At 38.1% G+C, this 12,699-nt stretch overlaps 1 protein-coding gene across 1 annotated transcript in view; it reads left to right on the forward strand.

Annotated features, from left to right (window-relative positions):
- The window catches only part of PRMT9 (protein arginine methyltransferase 9), a 46,234-nt gene that overhangs the window by 18,977 nt on the left and 14,558 nt on the right, over window positions 1-12,699 (forward strand). Inside the window, exons 5-8 of the mRNA XM_050791860.1 lie at window positions 200-302; window positions 2,282-2,388; window positions 9,707-9,899; window positions 12,244-12,427. Of these exons, the coding sequence (XP_050647817.1) occupies window positions 200-302; window positions 2,282-2,388; window positions 9,707-9,899; window positions 12,244-12,427 (587 nt within the window). The remainder of the gene's footprint in view (window positions 1-199; window positions 303-2,281; window positions 2,389-9,706; window positions 9,900-12,243; window positions 12,428-12,699) is intronic.

Here is a 12,699-nt window from a genome sequence, read left to right on the forward strand (position 1 = left end):
AGCCAGTGGAGAACAAAGGAGCTTAAGTAGCATTCGAGTAAAGTTCCTCAAGATTCAGTAGTAGATCTTAAAAGTATTAGGACATTTTACATATGAATTGTTTCTATAATATACTCTTCCTTTCTCCTCTCAGCTTTGACATCTTTATATAATAGCATGATATTTTACTTACATATATCTTTAAAAAATCATTCTATAGAGTGTCCCTAGTTGTAACAGAAACTGTCGATGCAGGTTTATTTGGAGAAGGAATTGTGGAGAGTTTGATTCATGCATGGGAGCATTTACTTTTACAGCCAAAGGTAAGCAGTATGAAAATACTTAAAACTGATTAAGAATTCATTATTTCATCAGAGATTTATTGAATCCTTAGTATATTTACAAAGCAATATGAAATATATTTTCCTTTGCCAAGGTGTACATACAGTGTGGTTGGAAAGAAATCTCTGCAAAAAACATTTACTGGTTGGGCCTGGTGGCTCACGCCTGTAATCCTAGCACTTTGGGAGGCCAAGGTGGGTGGATCACCTGAGGTCAGGAGTTCGAGAACAGCCTTACCAACATGGAAAAACCCCATCTCTACTAAAAATACAAAATACAAAATTAGCCGGGTGTGGTGGCACATGCCTGTAATCCCAGCTACTTGGGAGGCTGAGGCAGGAGAATCGCTTGAACCCAGGAGGCAGAGGTTGCATTGAGTCGAGATTGTGCCATTGCACTCCACCCTGGGCAACAAGAGCGAAACTCCGTTTCAAACAAAACAAAACAAAAACATTTACTAACAACATGATTCAATGTATAATTATGTGCCTGAATGAAATATACAGGCAAAAATACTCCAGGGAAGAATTCTTAGGAATTGAGATTACTTTATGGAGGGACTGACTATGGAATTCTTGAGTAGGGTTGAAAAACGGAGATACTTTAAGTCTTACAGACCTCACTGCCTAGAATTTTGGCAAATTATCAGAAGGGAGTATAGTAATAGCTGGTTTGGTACTGTTTTCAGGTGCCTTTTGAACCCAGGCTATGGATTGAACAGGACTAACTCTTATAATTGCCAGATTATATTTTGCATTGAAATCCTCTATTGTAGCCCACAAATCATTGATTTGGTTCATATGATATGTGTTATCAGTGAAAGGATTTTAATATGTAATAAAAATTCAATATTAACAGAAAATGATTTGGATTTAAAATTGCTAAAGGTTGAAAAGAGCAATTTTTTTTTTTGAAGTAGTGACAGGGTTTCACCATGTTGGCCTAGCTGGTCTTAAACTCCTGGCCTCAAGTGATCCACCTGCCTTGGTCTCCCAAAGTGCTGGGATTGCAGGTGTGAGCCACTGCTCCTGGCCAAGCAATTTATTTTTTAAGTAGGTAATGATATTGATTTATTGATCAAAGTCATACCCAAGTCTTTTTTTCTATGCAGACTTACAGTCTTTACCCCTCCCATCCTCCTTCTTTTCTTGTGCCCTTTGCATTTGTATTGTGAGAAAAAAAATATATATGTACACATACATATATAGCAATGAAAATACTTATTCTGTTTTTTTGAGATGGGGTCTCAATCTCTTGCCCAGGTAGGAGCTCAGTGGCACGTTTTTTAGCTGACTGCAACCTGGAACTCCTGGGCTCAAGTGGCCCTCCCATCTCAGCCTCCCAATGTCACCACACTTGGCTAACAACAAAAAAAAATTTCTGTAGAGACAAGGTCTTGCTATGTTGCCTAGGCTGGTCTCAAACTCCTGGCCTCAAGTGGTCCTCTTTCCTTGGCCTTCCAAAGTGCTGGAATTGCAGGTGTGAGCTACCAGGCCCGGCCAAAAATACTTTAAAAAAAATTTTTTTTGAACGGAGTCTCGCTCTGTTGCCCAGGCTGGAGTGCAATGGTGTGATCTCAGCTCACTGCAGCCTCTGCCTCCCAGGTTCAAGCGATTCTCCTGCCTCAGCCTCCCAAGTAGCTGGGACTACAGGTGCGTGCCACCACGCCCAGCTAATTTTTTGTGTTTTTAGTAGAGATGGGGTTTCACCGTGTTAGTCAGGATGGTCTCGATCTCCTGACCTCGTGATCCGCCTGCCTTGGCCTCCCAAAGTGCTGGGATTACAGGTGTGAGCCACCGTGCCCCAACCCAAAAATATTTTTTAAGGAAGAAAAAAAATTTTTAACTTACTTTATCCTTACTTATTGTCTTTTTAGGTTTTTTTATATTTTCATAGCTTATTATGCACACAAATTTTTAATACATGTGATAATGTAATTTTTATTGTTATTTTTTTTTAGACCAAAGGTGAAAGTTGTAATTGTGAAAAGTATGGGAAAGTTATACCAGCAAGTGCTATTATATTTGGGATGGCAGTAGAATGTGCAGAGATAAGAAGACAGCATAGGTAAGTGTATTAGTCTGTTTTCACACTGCTATAAAGAACCTCCCAAGACTGGGTAATTTATAAAGGAAAGAGTTTCATTCAAATGACTCACAGTTCTGAATGTTGAGGAGGCCTCAGGAAACTTACAAACATAGCAGAAGGGGAAGCAGGCATGTCTTACATGGCAGCAGGCAGGTGAGGAGGGGGATGGGGGGCGCAGAGAGAGAGAGCGCAAGACCACGTGGGTGAGTGTAGGAAAAACTACCATTTGTAAAACCATCAGATCTTGTGAGAATTCACTCCCTATCATGAGAACAGCATGGAAGAAACCGTTCTCATAATCCAGTCAATTCCCCTCCCTCAACATATGGGGATTACAATTTGAGATGAGATTTGGGTGGGGACACGGAGTCAAACCATATCAGTAAGTGACTATTTAAATAGTAAATATTGAAAAATAATAATTGTAAAGAGAATATTACAGAGATAAGTTAGTGAATATGTATTTGGGTGAGGATTTGTAGTTTTGTGACCTTTAAATTCATGCTGCTTACACTGGTTTTATTCTTTTTTTTTTTTTTTTGCCTATTTTAAATGAAACTTCATGGTTAAAGCCAGTTCTTTTTTTAATGGAGAATTAATTTTGATACAACTTAGTACTCTTTAGTTGTTATGGATTCATGTAGAAAAATACTAAGTTCTGACTGATTTTAGGTGAAGTTGGAATGAAAGATTCCACAGTGAAAATAAATTTTGGTCTTAATTACTTCAATTTCCCTTTTCTTAAAAATTTCACTAGTACTATAATGATTTATAGTTGGGCTGGATGGAATTTTAGGATCTTTCTAAGCTTCTACCAATAACTTAATCGTAAATGTAGCATATAAATATTTTAGGACATACTGATAAGTGGTTTGAAAAAAATGAAAACCACTGTGAACCCCTCACCAGTAAGTAACTACTTTTCATCTTTGTTATATATTCGTTTACTCTTTTTCTTTGTATGTTAGTAACAGGCAGATAGTAAAAATGTTTAGAGATTGGTAGGACACAGGGCACTAACCAGACAGTGGACTTAATTAGCAGATTGGCTGAATTAGAATGTACTGGTTGAATATTAGTTCTATGTAAGTAAATGTATGTGTGTGTACATTTAATTTTGTTTAAAAACTCAGTAAATATATTTGCTTTTCCTTTGTGAGCCTTTTCATGTAATAGATTTCGTTCATGACTTTAAAAAATCAACTTCTTGGTGTTGTAGTTATTGGAGTTTAGAATTTTTGGATTGCTTCCACTTTTCTGCTTTTAAGAAGTAGGATAAACATCTTTGTACTTATGTCTTTGTGGATTTGTTTCTATTATTTTCTTAGGATAAATTCCTTAATAAGGAATTACTGAGTTAAAGAATATGTACAGTTTTCAGGCTGTAGGGATGCCTTACTGCATTGCCCACCAGAAAAGCTAGATTGTGTCTTGCTGAGATTTCTTGCTGTAACATGACTGGACTCCTTCCCTCAATAGTTCCTCTTTAGGAGACCACTAATATTGTTTGCCTAAGCAAAGTAGAAATTAAATGGCTGGTATCTACATTTTGCAAAAGAATAACTTCATTATTGACTCATTTATTTAGCAAATGAGTGCCTGACTACAGTAGAAGCGCTATAGGAGCTTTTGTAAAAGTAAAAAGGGTGTACAGTTTGGTTGAGTAGGTGTAGGTCTGGATGAATGAGGCCAATATCTTTTTTTTTTTTTTTAAACAAAGTTCAGCAGTATGGGTTGAGGACTATGAAGAAAGGTGTTGACAAAATATATGTGAGTGCTACTGTTTTAACTGGTGGAAACATTTATAAATCATTATTATAAAAATTGCCATTTGGCACCTAATTAGCTGAATTTAATGTTCATCTCAATAAGCAAATGTTTAACAAGAAAAATATCCAAGAAAACTTGCCTTATTAGATATAATAACCTAGAAATAAAAAACAGTAATGTATTGATGCAGAAAGACAAATACATCAGTGGAGCACAATAAAGAATCTATATACAGACCTTTGAATTTATATGGATTTAGGATATGATACAGGTGTGGTATTTCAGATCAGTGGGGAAGGGATAAACTATTCAGGAAATGGAAATGGTGTGCTTCATTTGGGGAAAAAAGTTAGATCCCTGCTTTTAATTCTGGGTGAGTTAAACATCTGAATGTCAAAAAATCTATTTGATGGAGACCTTCCAAAGCAAAACACAGAGTAGGGCCCAGAAGCCACAGAACATTGACACATGTGACCACATTTTTGTTTTTTTCTTATTTATTTATTTATTTATTTATTTATTTATTTAGATGGAGTCTTGCTCTGTTGCCTAGGCTGGAGTGCAGTGGTGCAGTCTCTGCTCACTGCAAGCTCCGCCTCCTGGTTTCACGCCATTCTCCTGCCTCAGCCTCCCAAGTAGCTGGGACTACAGGCACCTGCCGCCATGCCCGGCTAATTTTTTTGTATTTTTAGTAGAGACCACGTTTCACTGTGTTAGCCAGGATGGTCTTGATCTCCTGACCTCATGATCCGCCCGCCTAGGCCTCCCAAAGTGCTGGGATTACAGGTGTGAGCCACCGCGTCCGGCCTAATGTGACCACATTTTCAAACCATTGAAAAAAATCTCTCTGGTGAAGGATACTATGAAGTTAAAAGACAAGCGACAGACTGAGATGAATATTTGCAACTTTTACAACAAAGCATGAATATAATTGTCTATTAATCAGAGAAATGGAAATTAAAACCAATGGGATAACATTTTCTAACTACTTATGTTAGCACATTAAAGTTGTTTGATATCTTATTTTCTCATAGGTTTAGGGCAAATTTATACACTGTTGGTGCAACATTTTAGTAGCTTGATTTGGCGTTTTCTAGCAACACTAAAGATGTTTGTAGTCCTTGATCTAGCATTTCCATGTCTGGAAATCTATCCTGATAAATACTCATACATGTGTGCAGTGATGTGTGTACAAGGATGTTCACTGTAATATTGTAATTGGAAAAATTAAAGCAAACAAATTATCTGAAGGTTTATATTAATAAGAAAGTATTTCAATAAATTATGATGTAACAGTCACCTAATGCAGTATTATGCAAAAAAATGGTTAAGGTACATGTATAGACAGGAAACAAGTTTATGGTATACTGTTAAGTGAGAAAGACAAGGCATAATCTTAGGAGCAGTGAGCATACCTAGAACCCAGATCTTGGTTTTTAAATACCATTTCTCACTAGAAGGAACTATAGCTTCTTGGAGCAATGGCTGATTCTAGTACTGGGGCGGAATAGGTTCAAGATGATTCTGGGGCACCTTGTATTAGAGAGTGAGGAAGTGCTCAAAAAGGGATTTGGTGGGGGAAAGGGGAGCACTTTAAAGGACACAGCAGCATGCTTGAAGACGCTCCCACTGGCCAAACCTGGGGCAATTTAATCACCAAAATAAGTAAGGGTCCTAATGTTAAAACCCACTGAATAAGAATCCATGAATTTCTATGTATCTTAAGCAGATTAATAAATACATAAATGGGGATAAAAGTACAGCTCGTCCTTACAGTCAATGCCGATTAATATTATAGAAAAAAATGAGGCAGAATTACTTTTTGGGAGGCAAGAATCATGAATAGATGCTAAATCAATGGAGGGAAATCTGATGAGGATCAGGGCATTTATATAGTTTCAAAGTATCTCTCAAATTATTGCAGAAGGGAAGATTTTAAGTATATAGGGCTGAAGCCACACAGCATCTTTTTTTTTTGTTGTTGTTGTTTTTGAGACCGAGTTTCACTCTTGTTGCCCAGGCTGGAGTGCAGTGGCGCGATCTTGGCTCACTGCAAACTCTGCCTCCCAGGTTCAAGTGATTTTCCTGCCTCAGCCTCCCGAGTAGCTGGGATTACAAATGCCCGGCTGATTTTTTTGTATTTTTTTTAGTAGAGAGGAGTTTCATCATGTTGGCCAGGCTGGTCTCGAATTCCCGACCTCAGGTGATCCACTTGCCTTGGCCTCCCAAAGTGCTGGGATTACAGGCGTGAGCCACCGTGCCTGGCCTGTTTTGTTTTTTTTTTAATTAAATCAAATTAAATTTTACTTTAAGTTCTGGGATATATGTGCAGAACGTGCAGGCTTGTTACATAGGTATATATGTGCCATGGTGATTTGCTGCACCTATCAACCCATCATCTAGGTTTTAAGCTCCGCATGCATTAGGTATTTATCCTAATGCTCTCCTTCCCCTTGCCCCTAGTCCCCCGGCAGGCCCATGTGACCACACATCATCTTAACCAGGTGATTAAAGCTAACATCAACAGCAAGATTCCTCCAGATTCGGTGCTTTAAGGATGCATTGCTTATATAGTACCACATCCAAAATGTGCAGCCTGCAATCTAATTGTGAGAAAACCTCAGACAAACTCAAGTTGGGACCATTCTGTAAAACAATTGGCCTACCTTAAAAAATGTCAGTGACATGAGAGACAAAGCAAAGATGAAGAACTGTTTCAGATGAAAGGAGATTAAAGAGACAGGACAGCTAAATTGAAACTATGAACTGTATTGGGAAACAAACTATATATATATATATATATAGAGAGAGAGAGAGAGAGAGAGAGAGAGAGACAGAGAGAGAGAGAGAGAGAGAGAGAGAGAGAGATGGGATCTTGGTTGGAGTGCAGTGGCTTAATCATAGCTCACTGCAGTCTTGACCTCCCAAGCTCAAGTGATCCTCTCACTCAGCCTCCTGAGGAGCTGCAACCACAGGTGTGCACCACCATGTCTGGTTAATTTTTTAAAGTTTTTATAGAGACAGGGTCTTGCTGTGTTGCCCACGCTGGTCTTGAACTCCTGGAGTCAAGGGATCCTTCTGCCTTAGCCTCCTAAAGTGCTTGGATTACAGGCATGAGCCACTGTGCCCTACCTGCATTATTGATTTTTGATTCAGTTGACAAATACAGAATATGAACTGTAGGTTAGATAATACTGAATTTAATTGCTGTGATTAAGAGAATATTCTCATTTTTAATAAAGATACACTGAAGTATCTTTGAGAAATGAACAGGCATGATGAATACACCCGACTCACAAATGGAACAGAATGTTTTAGTAACCTACAAATAGAGTGTTATACACAAATATTAAAAAAAGGTATGGAAGGATACACATTAAACTATTAACAGTGAAGAAATGAGAGGACGAGTACTATGAAGGTGGACTTTTTACCATATTGCTTGAAGTTTTGACAATATATATTCACGTAGTTTATATTACATTAGAAAGAAATTGTCTGGCCGGGCGCAGTGGCTCACGCCTGTAATATCAGCACTTTGGGAGGCCAAGGTGGGCGGATCGCGTGAGCTCAGGAGTTTGAGACCAGCCTGGGCAACATGGCGAAACCCTGTCTCTGTAAAAAATACAAAAACTAGCCGAGTGTGGTGGCATGGACCTGTAGTCCCAGCTACTCAGGAAGTGGAGGTAGAATTGCTTGAGCCTGGTAGATGGAGGTTGCAGTGAGCCAAGATCACACCTTTGTACTCCAGCCTGGGTGACAATGTGAGACCTTGTCTCACACACAAAAAAATTGTCACATTTTTTGTTTCAACTTGTGACTTTTAATTTTGAGTTATTAAAATCATTAGTTCCATTTGCTGATTCATCTTTTGAGAGTGTAATAAAATAATCTGTAAAAGTAGATTATTTGAACTTTTGAAATTTTATAAAGGCAAATTCTCTAAAAAAAAAAATGCCATTGAGTTGAGGTGAGGTGAGGTTGGAGTATTTTCCTTTTAAAAATGTTGTTTAAATTTTTATAAAGTGTTTTTTCATTGTAAATTTTCTTTTTTCTTTTTTTGGTTTTTGAGACAGGGTCTTGCTCTGTTGCCCAGGCTGGAGTGCAGTGATGTGATCATAGCTCATTGAACTCCTAGGCTCAAGTGATCCTCCTGCCTCAACCTCCCAAGTAACTAGGACTCTAGGCACACACCACCATACCTGGCTATTTTATTTTATTCTATCTTATTTTATCTAGAAGAATATTGCTATGTTGTCCATGCTGGTCTCTTAACTCCTGGGCTCAAGTGATCCTCCCACTTTGGCCTCCCAAAGTGCTGGGATTATAGGTGTAAGCCACCATGCGTGGTCCAATGTAAATTTTTATTGACATCAAACATTTTTATAGCAAGTGTGTGAGCCATAAGTTTATGATTTGATGAATTTTCATGAAGTTGATAGACCTGGGTAATCAGTGCTGAGATCAAGGACCAGAATATTACCGCTATATAATATAAAGTGCACAGGAAGGAACCCCTTCTCTTTACCAGCACCCCACTCTCCCTAGAGCACCTACTATCCAGACTTCTAACGCCATAGATTAGTGTTGCTTGTTTTGAATTCTATACAAATAGAACCATACAGTGTGATTTGTTTTTGTGTGCCTAGCTTCTTTTGTGTTTAGTTTGTTTATTCTCATTGCTGAATCATAGTCCATTATATGACTATACTAGATATGTCTGTTATACTACTGATAGATGTTTAGGTTATATCAGTTTTCTTGGCTGTCAGAAGCAGTGTAGCTATAAACATTCTTGAACATTCTTTTGGTGATAATATGTATTAATTTCTGTTGACTATATTCTCAGAAGTAGAAATGCCAAACACTGTGAAACGCTTCCTACATTAAGAATGAATCTGAATAGGTATGTTCAGCTCGAGTTGGCACTACAAAGTAGTCTTCCAAAGTGATCTTACTAATTTGATACTCCAATGGTGTATGAGACTGTATCCTTACCATACTTGGTATTGACTACTTGTTTTTTTCCATTCCGTCAGATGTGTAGTATGCATTGTGATTTTAACTCCATTTCCAGGGTGGCTGTTGAAGCCGAGCACCTTTTCATGTGCTCATTGGCCATTTGGATATGTTCTTTCGTGAAGTGTCTGAGTCTTTTGCCCATTTTTGTTTTTTATTAATATGCAGGAATTTTAAAATATATTTTGGATATGAGCCCTTTACTGAATAATAGTTATTACAAATATCTTCTCTCAGTGGCTTGCCTTTTACTTTCTTACAGGGTGTTTTTTTTTTTTTTTTTAAATGAGCAGACATTCTTAATATTATTATAGACCTATTTATAGTTGTTTTCCTTTATAGTTAGTGGTTGTATGTGTGTGTGTATGTAGTTATGCTTAAGAAATCTTTGCTCATGCGGTTTTATTTCATTTTTGTGTTTATTTTTTCTGGACTCAATATTGGATATGTTACTTGATTCTAAAAAAAATCCATCTTCCTCCCCGTCCCCTATTTTGTGTCTCTCCAGAGTGGGTATTAAGGACATTGCTGGTATCCATTTGCCAACAAATGTGAAATTTCAGAGTCCAGCTTACTCTTCTGTAGATGCTGAAGAAACAGTTGAACCTTATACAACTGAGAAGATGAGTCGAGTTCCTGGAGGATATTTGGCTTTGACAGAGTGCTTTGAAATTATGACAGTAGACTTCAACAACCTTCAGGTGAAAAAAAATTCAGTTACTATTTTCAAGCATTAAATTTCATGCATTGTTTAAAATAATATATAGGACAGACAGTCTTATTTTATGAGTTTGCATGAAGATTCCACTTATTGTATGTAAAGAAAATGATTAAAGGGTAATTAGAATTTCTTCCTGAAATTATTTGCTTGCTTGCTTTCCTTGCTTTCTTTTCTTTTCTTTTCTTTCTTTTTTTCTTTGACAGTGTCTTGCTGTCACCCAGGCTAGAGTGCCACTGTGCCTAGCCCACTTATTTAAATACAAAGAAAACCCCCCCTAAGATTGTTGGGAATGTATAGGGTGCCAGGTGCTTTCACTTGTGTTATTAGGCAGCTCTTACGACATACTGCCATACAATTATAATTATCCTTGTGTTACGCAGATGAGGAAATTGTTGCTTACATTAAATAATTCCCACCCAAATTATTCAGCATGTGAATACAGGGGCAGGAATTCTAACCTAGGTCTTTCTGACTTTTCTCTGTATCATGCTGCCATTTCAAATTAACAAAATGAACAATAATCCAAATCTCTAGGTTGTATGTATATTACGGTGACTAGCCTTCATGGTTTGCCCAGGACTGAAGAGGGTTCCGAGACTTGAGACTTTCTGTTTTGAAACCAAGATAGTCCTAGGAAAAGCAAGAGAAGCTGATCACCCTAGTGTGTATGTGTGTGTGTTGGTGAATGGTGTGAGGATGTTCTGTATAAAGAAAGTGCCCAGCTGGGCACAGTGGCTCACGCCTGTAATCCCAGCACTTTGGAAAGCTGAGGCGGGTGGATTACCTGAGGTCAGAAATTCAGGACCAGCCTAGCCAACATGGTGAAACCCTGTCTTCACTAAAAAAATACAAAAAAATTAGCCGGGTGTGGTGGCGGGTGCCTGTAAACCCAGCTATGCGGGAGGCTGAGACAGGAGAATTGCTTGAACCTGGGAGGCGGAGATTGCGTGAGCCAAGATCGCGCCATTGCACTCCAGTCTGAGCAACAAGAGCGAAACTCTGTCTCAAAAAAAAAAAAAAAAAAAAGGGGGTGCCGAAAGAAATTGGAAAGGTTACATAGAATTCTCTGAAGGTCTTTAATAAGTAAGGTTCAATGTTCAAGGACATAAATGTTATAAGTGAAACCTGTTTGGAGATAGAATACCTGTGGGGGGTAATTTTAGCCTAAGATTTTTTTTTTTTTTTTTTTTTTTTGAGACAGAGTTTCGCTCTTATTGCCTAGGCTGGAATGCGATGGTGTGATCTTGGCTCACTGCAGCCTCCACTTTTCGGGTTCAAGTGATTCTCCTGCCTGAGCCTCCCGAGTAGATGGGATTACAGGCACCCACCACCATGAACGGCTAATTTTTGTATTTTTAGTAGAGACAGGGTCTCACCATGTTGGCCAGGCTGGTCTCGAACTCTTGACCTCAATGATCCACCCACCTCGGCCTCCCAAAGTGCTGGGATTACAGGCATGAGCCACCATGCCCAGCTAGCCTAAGATTTTTATAACTTAATAGAAGCTTTCCTTTATTATTTGTTACCACCTTGTTCTTGAGGTGATCTGGAACTAATTTAACAATTTGGCCTTGCTTACTGAGGCTGAGCTTTCTGAGCTTCAAGAGCATTCCTTACCTGTTATGACTTTCAGTAGCAAGTAACACGTCTGTAGCTGCCAGTTATCCTTTTATTATTTTAAGGCTTTTTAAAATTTTAATTTTTCTTAGCCACACACACAAATCTTATTAAGGTTTTAGTTTCAAAAGTCATGCATGTCTGTTTAATACTTTCAAGCAATACAGGATAGAAAGGAAAAAGTCCTAGTATTTTTCTTCCTCTTTAAAATCTCAACCCTTCTTTCCCCAGGTCACTAGTTAGAAGTGCGTCTTTCCAGACCTACTTTTCTGTACATACACACACACACTCCCTCTCTCTCTCTCTCTCTCTCTTTCTCTCTCTCTCTCTCTCTTACACATTCTTTCTCTCTCCCTACTCCCTCTCTCTCCCTACCCCCTTCCATCCCCCTCTATTTTCTAAACAAAACAATCTCCACTGCTTTGTTACTTAACCTTTTTCATTCAGCAATATATTATGGACTTCTCTCCATATCAGCAATATATATCTGCTTCATTCTTTTTAATAATAGCTACATGGTATTCCAATAAAATAGGTCAGAGCTTCCCAACCATTGTGCCTTAACATGGTTATAGGTGTGCCAGTGTACTGAATCCCTCAGGGAGCTGGGCAGGACTAAGAACTCCAGAGATGGAAAATGGTAAGACATTGAGGCATGTATATATGAAATACATAAAACCCTTTCATTCCTTTTACATTTTTCTCAGGAATTAAAAAGTCTTGCAACTAAAAAGCCTGATAAGATTGGTATTCCTGTTATTAAAGAAGGCATACTAGATGCTATTATGGTTTGGTTTGTGCTCCAGCTTGATGATGAACATAGTTTATCCACAAGTCCTAGTGAGGAAACATGTTGGGAACAGGCTGTCTACCCCGTACAGGACCTTACAGGTAGGTCTTGTCAATTTTTTTTTTTTTTTTTAAACCTTTTGCTTTAATCTTCTAAGTATTCGAGTCAGTGGCAAAAAAAAAAAAAAAAAAAAAAAAAAAAATTCCTTTCGATACGAAGTTTTCAGTCAAGGGAGGTTGGTTAAATCTTTCAGAACTCCATTTTTTTTTTTTTTTTCCAAAAGAAATTTGAAATAGGTAATATTTGTGGTTAAGAGAGACAAACACAACTCTGTTGCATGGCACTTGGAAAACCTATCATTATTTCTTCAGCT

The sequence above is a fragment of the Macaca thibetana genome, chromosome 5 (genome assembly GCF_024542745.1).
Source record: "Macaca thibetana thibetana isolate TM-01 chromosome 5, ASM2454274v1, whole genome shotgun sequence".
NCBI classification, from domain to species: domain Eukaryota; kingdom Metazoa; phylum Chordata; class Mammalia; order Primates; family Cercopithecidae; genus Macaca; species Macaca thibetana.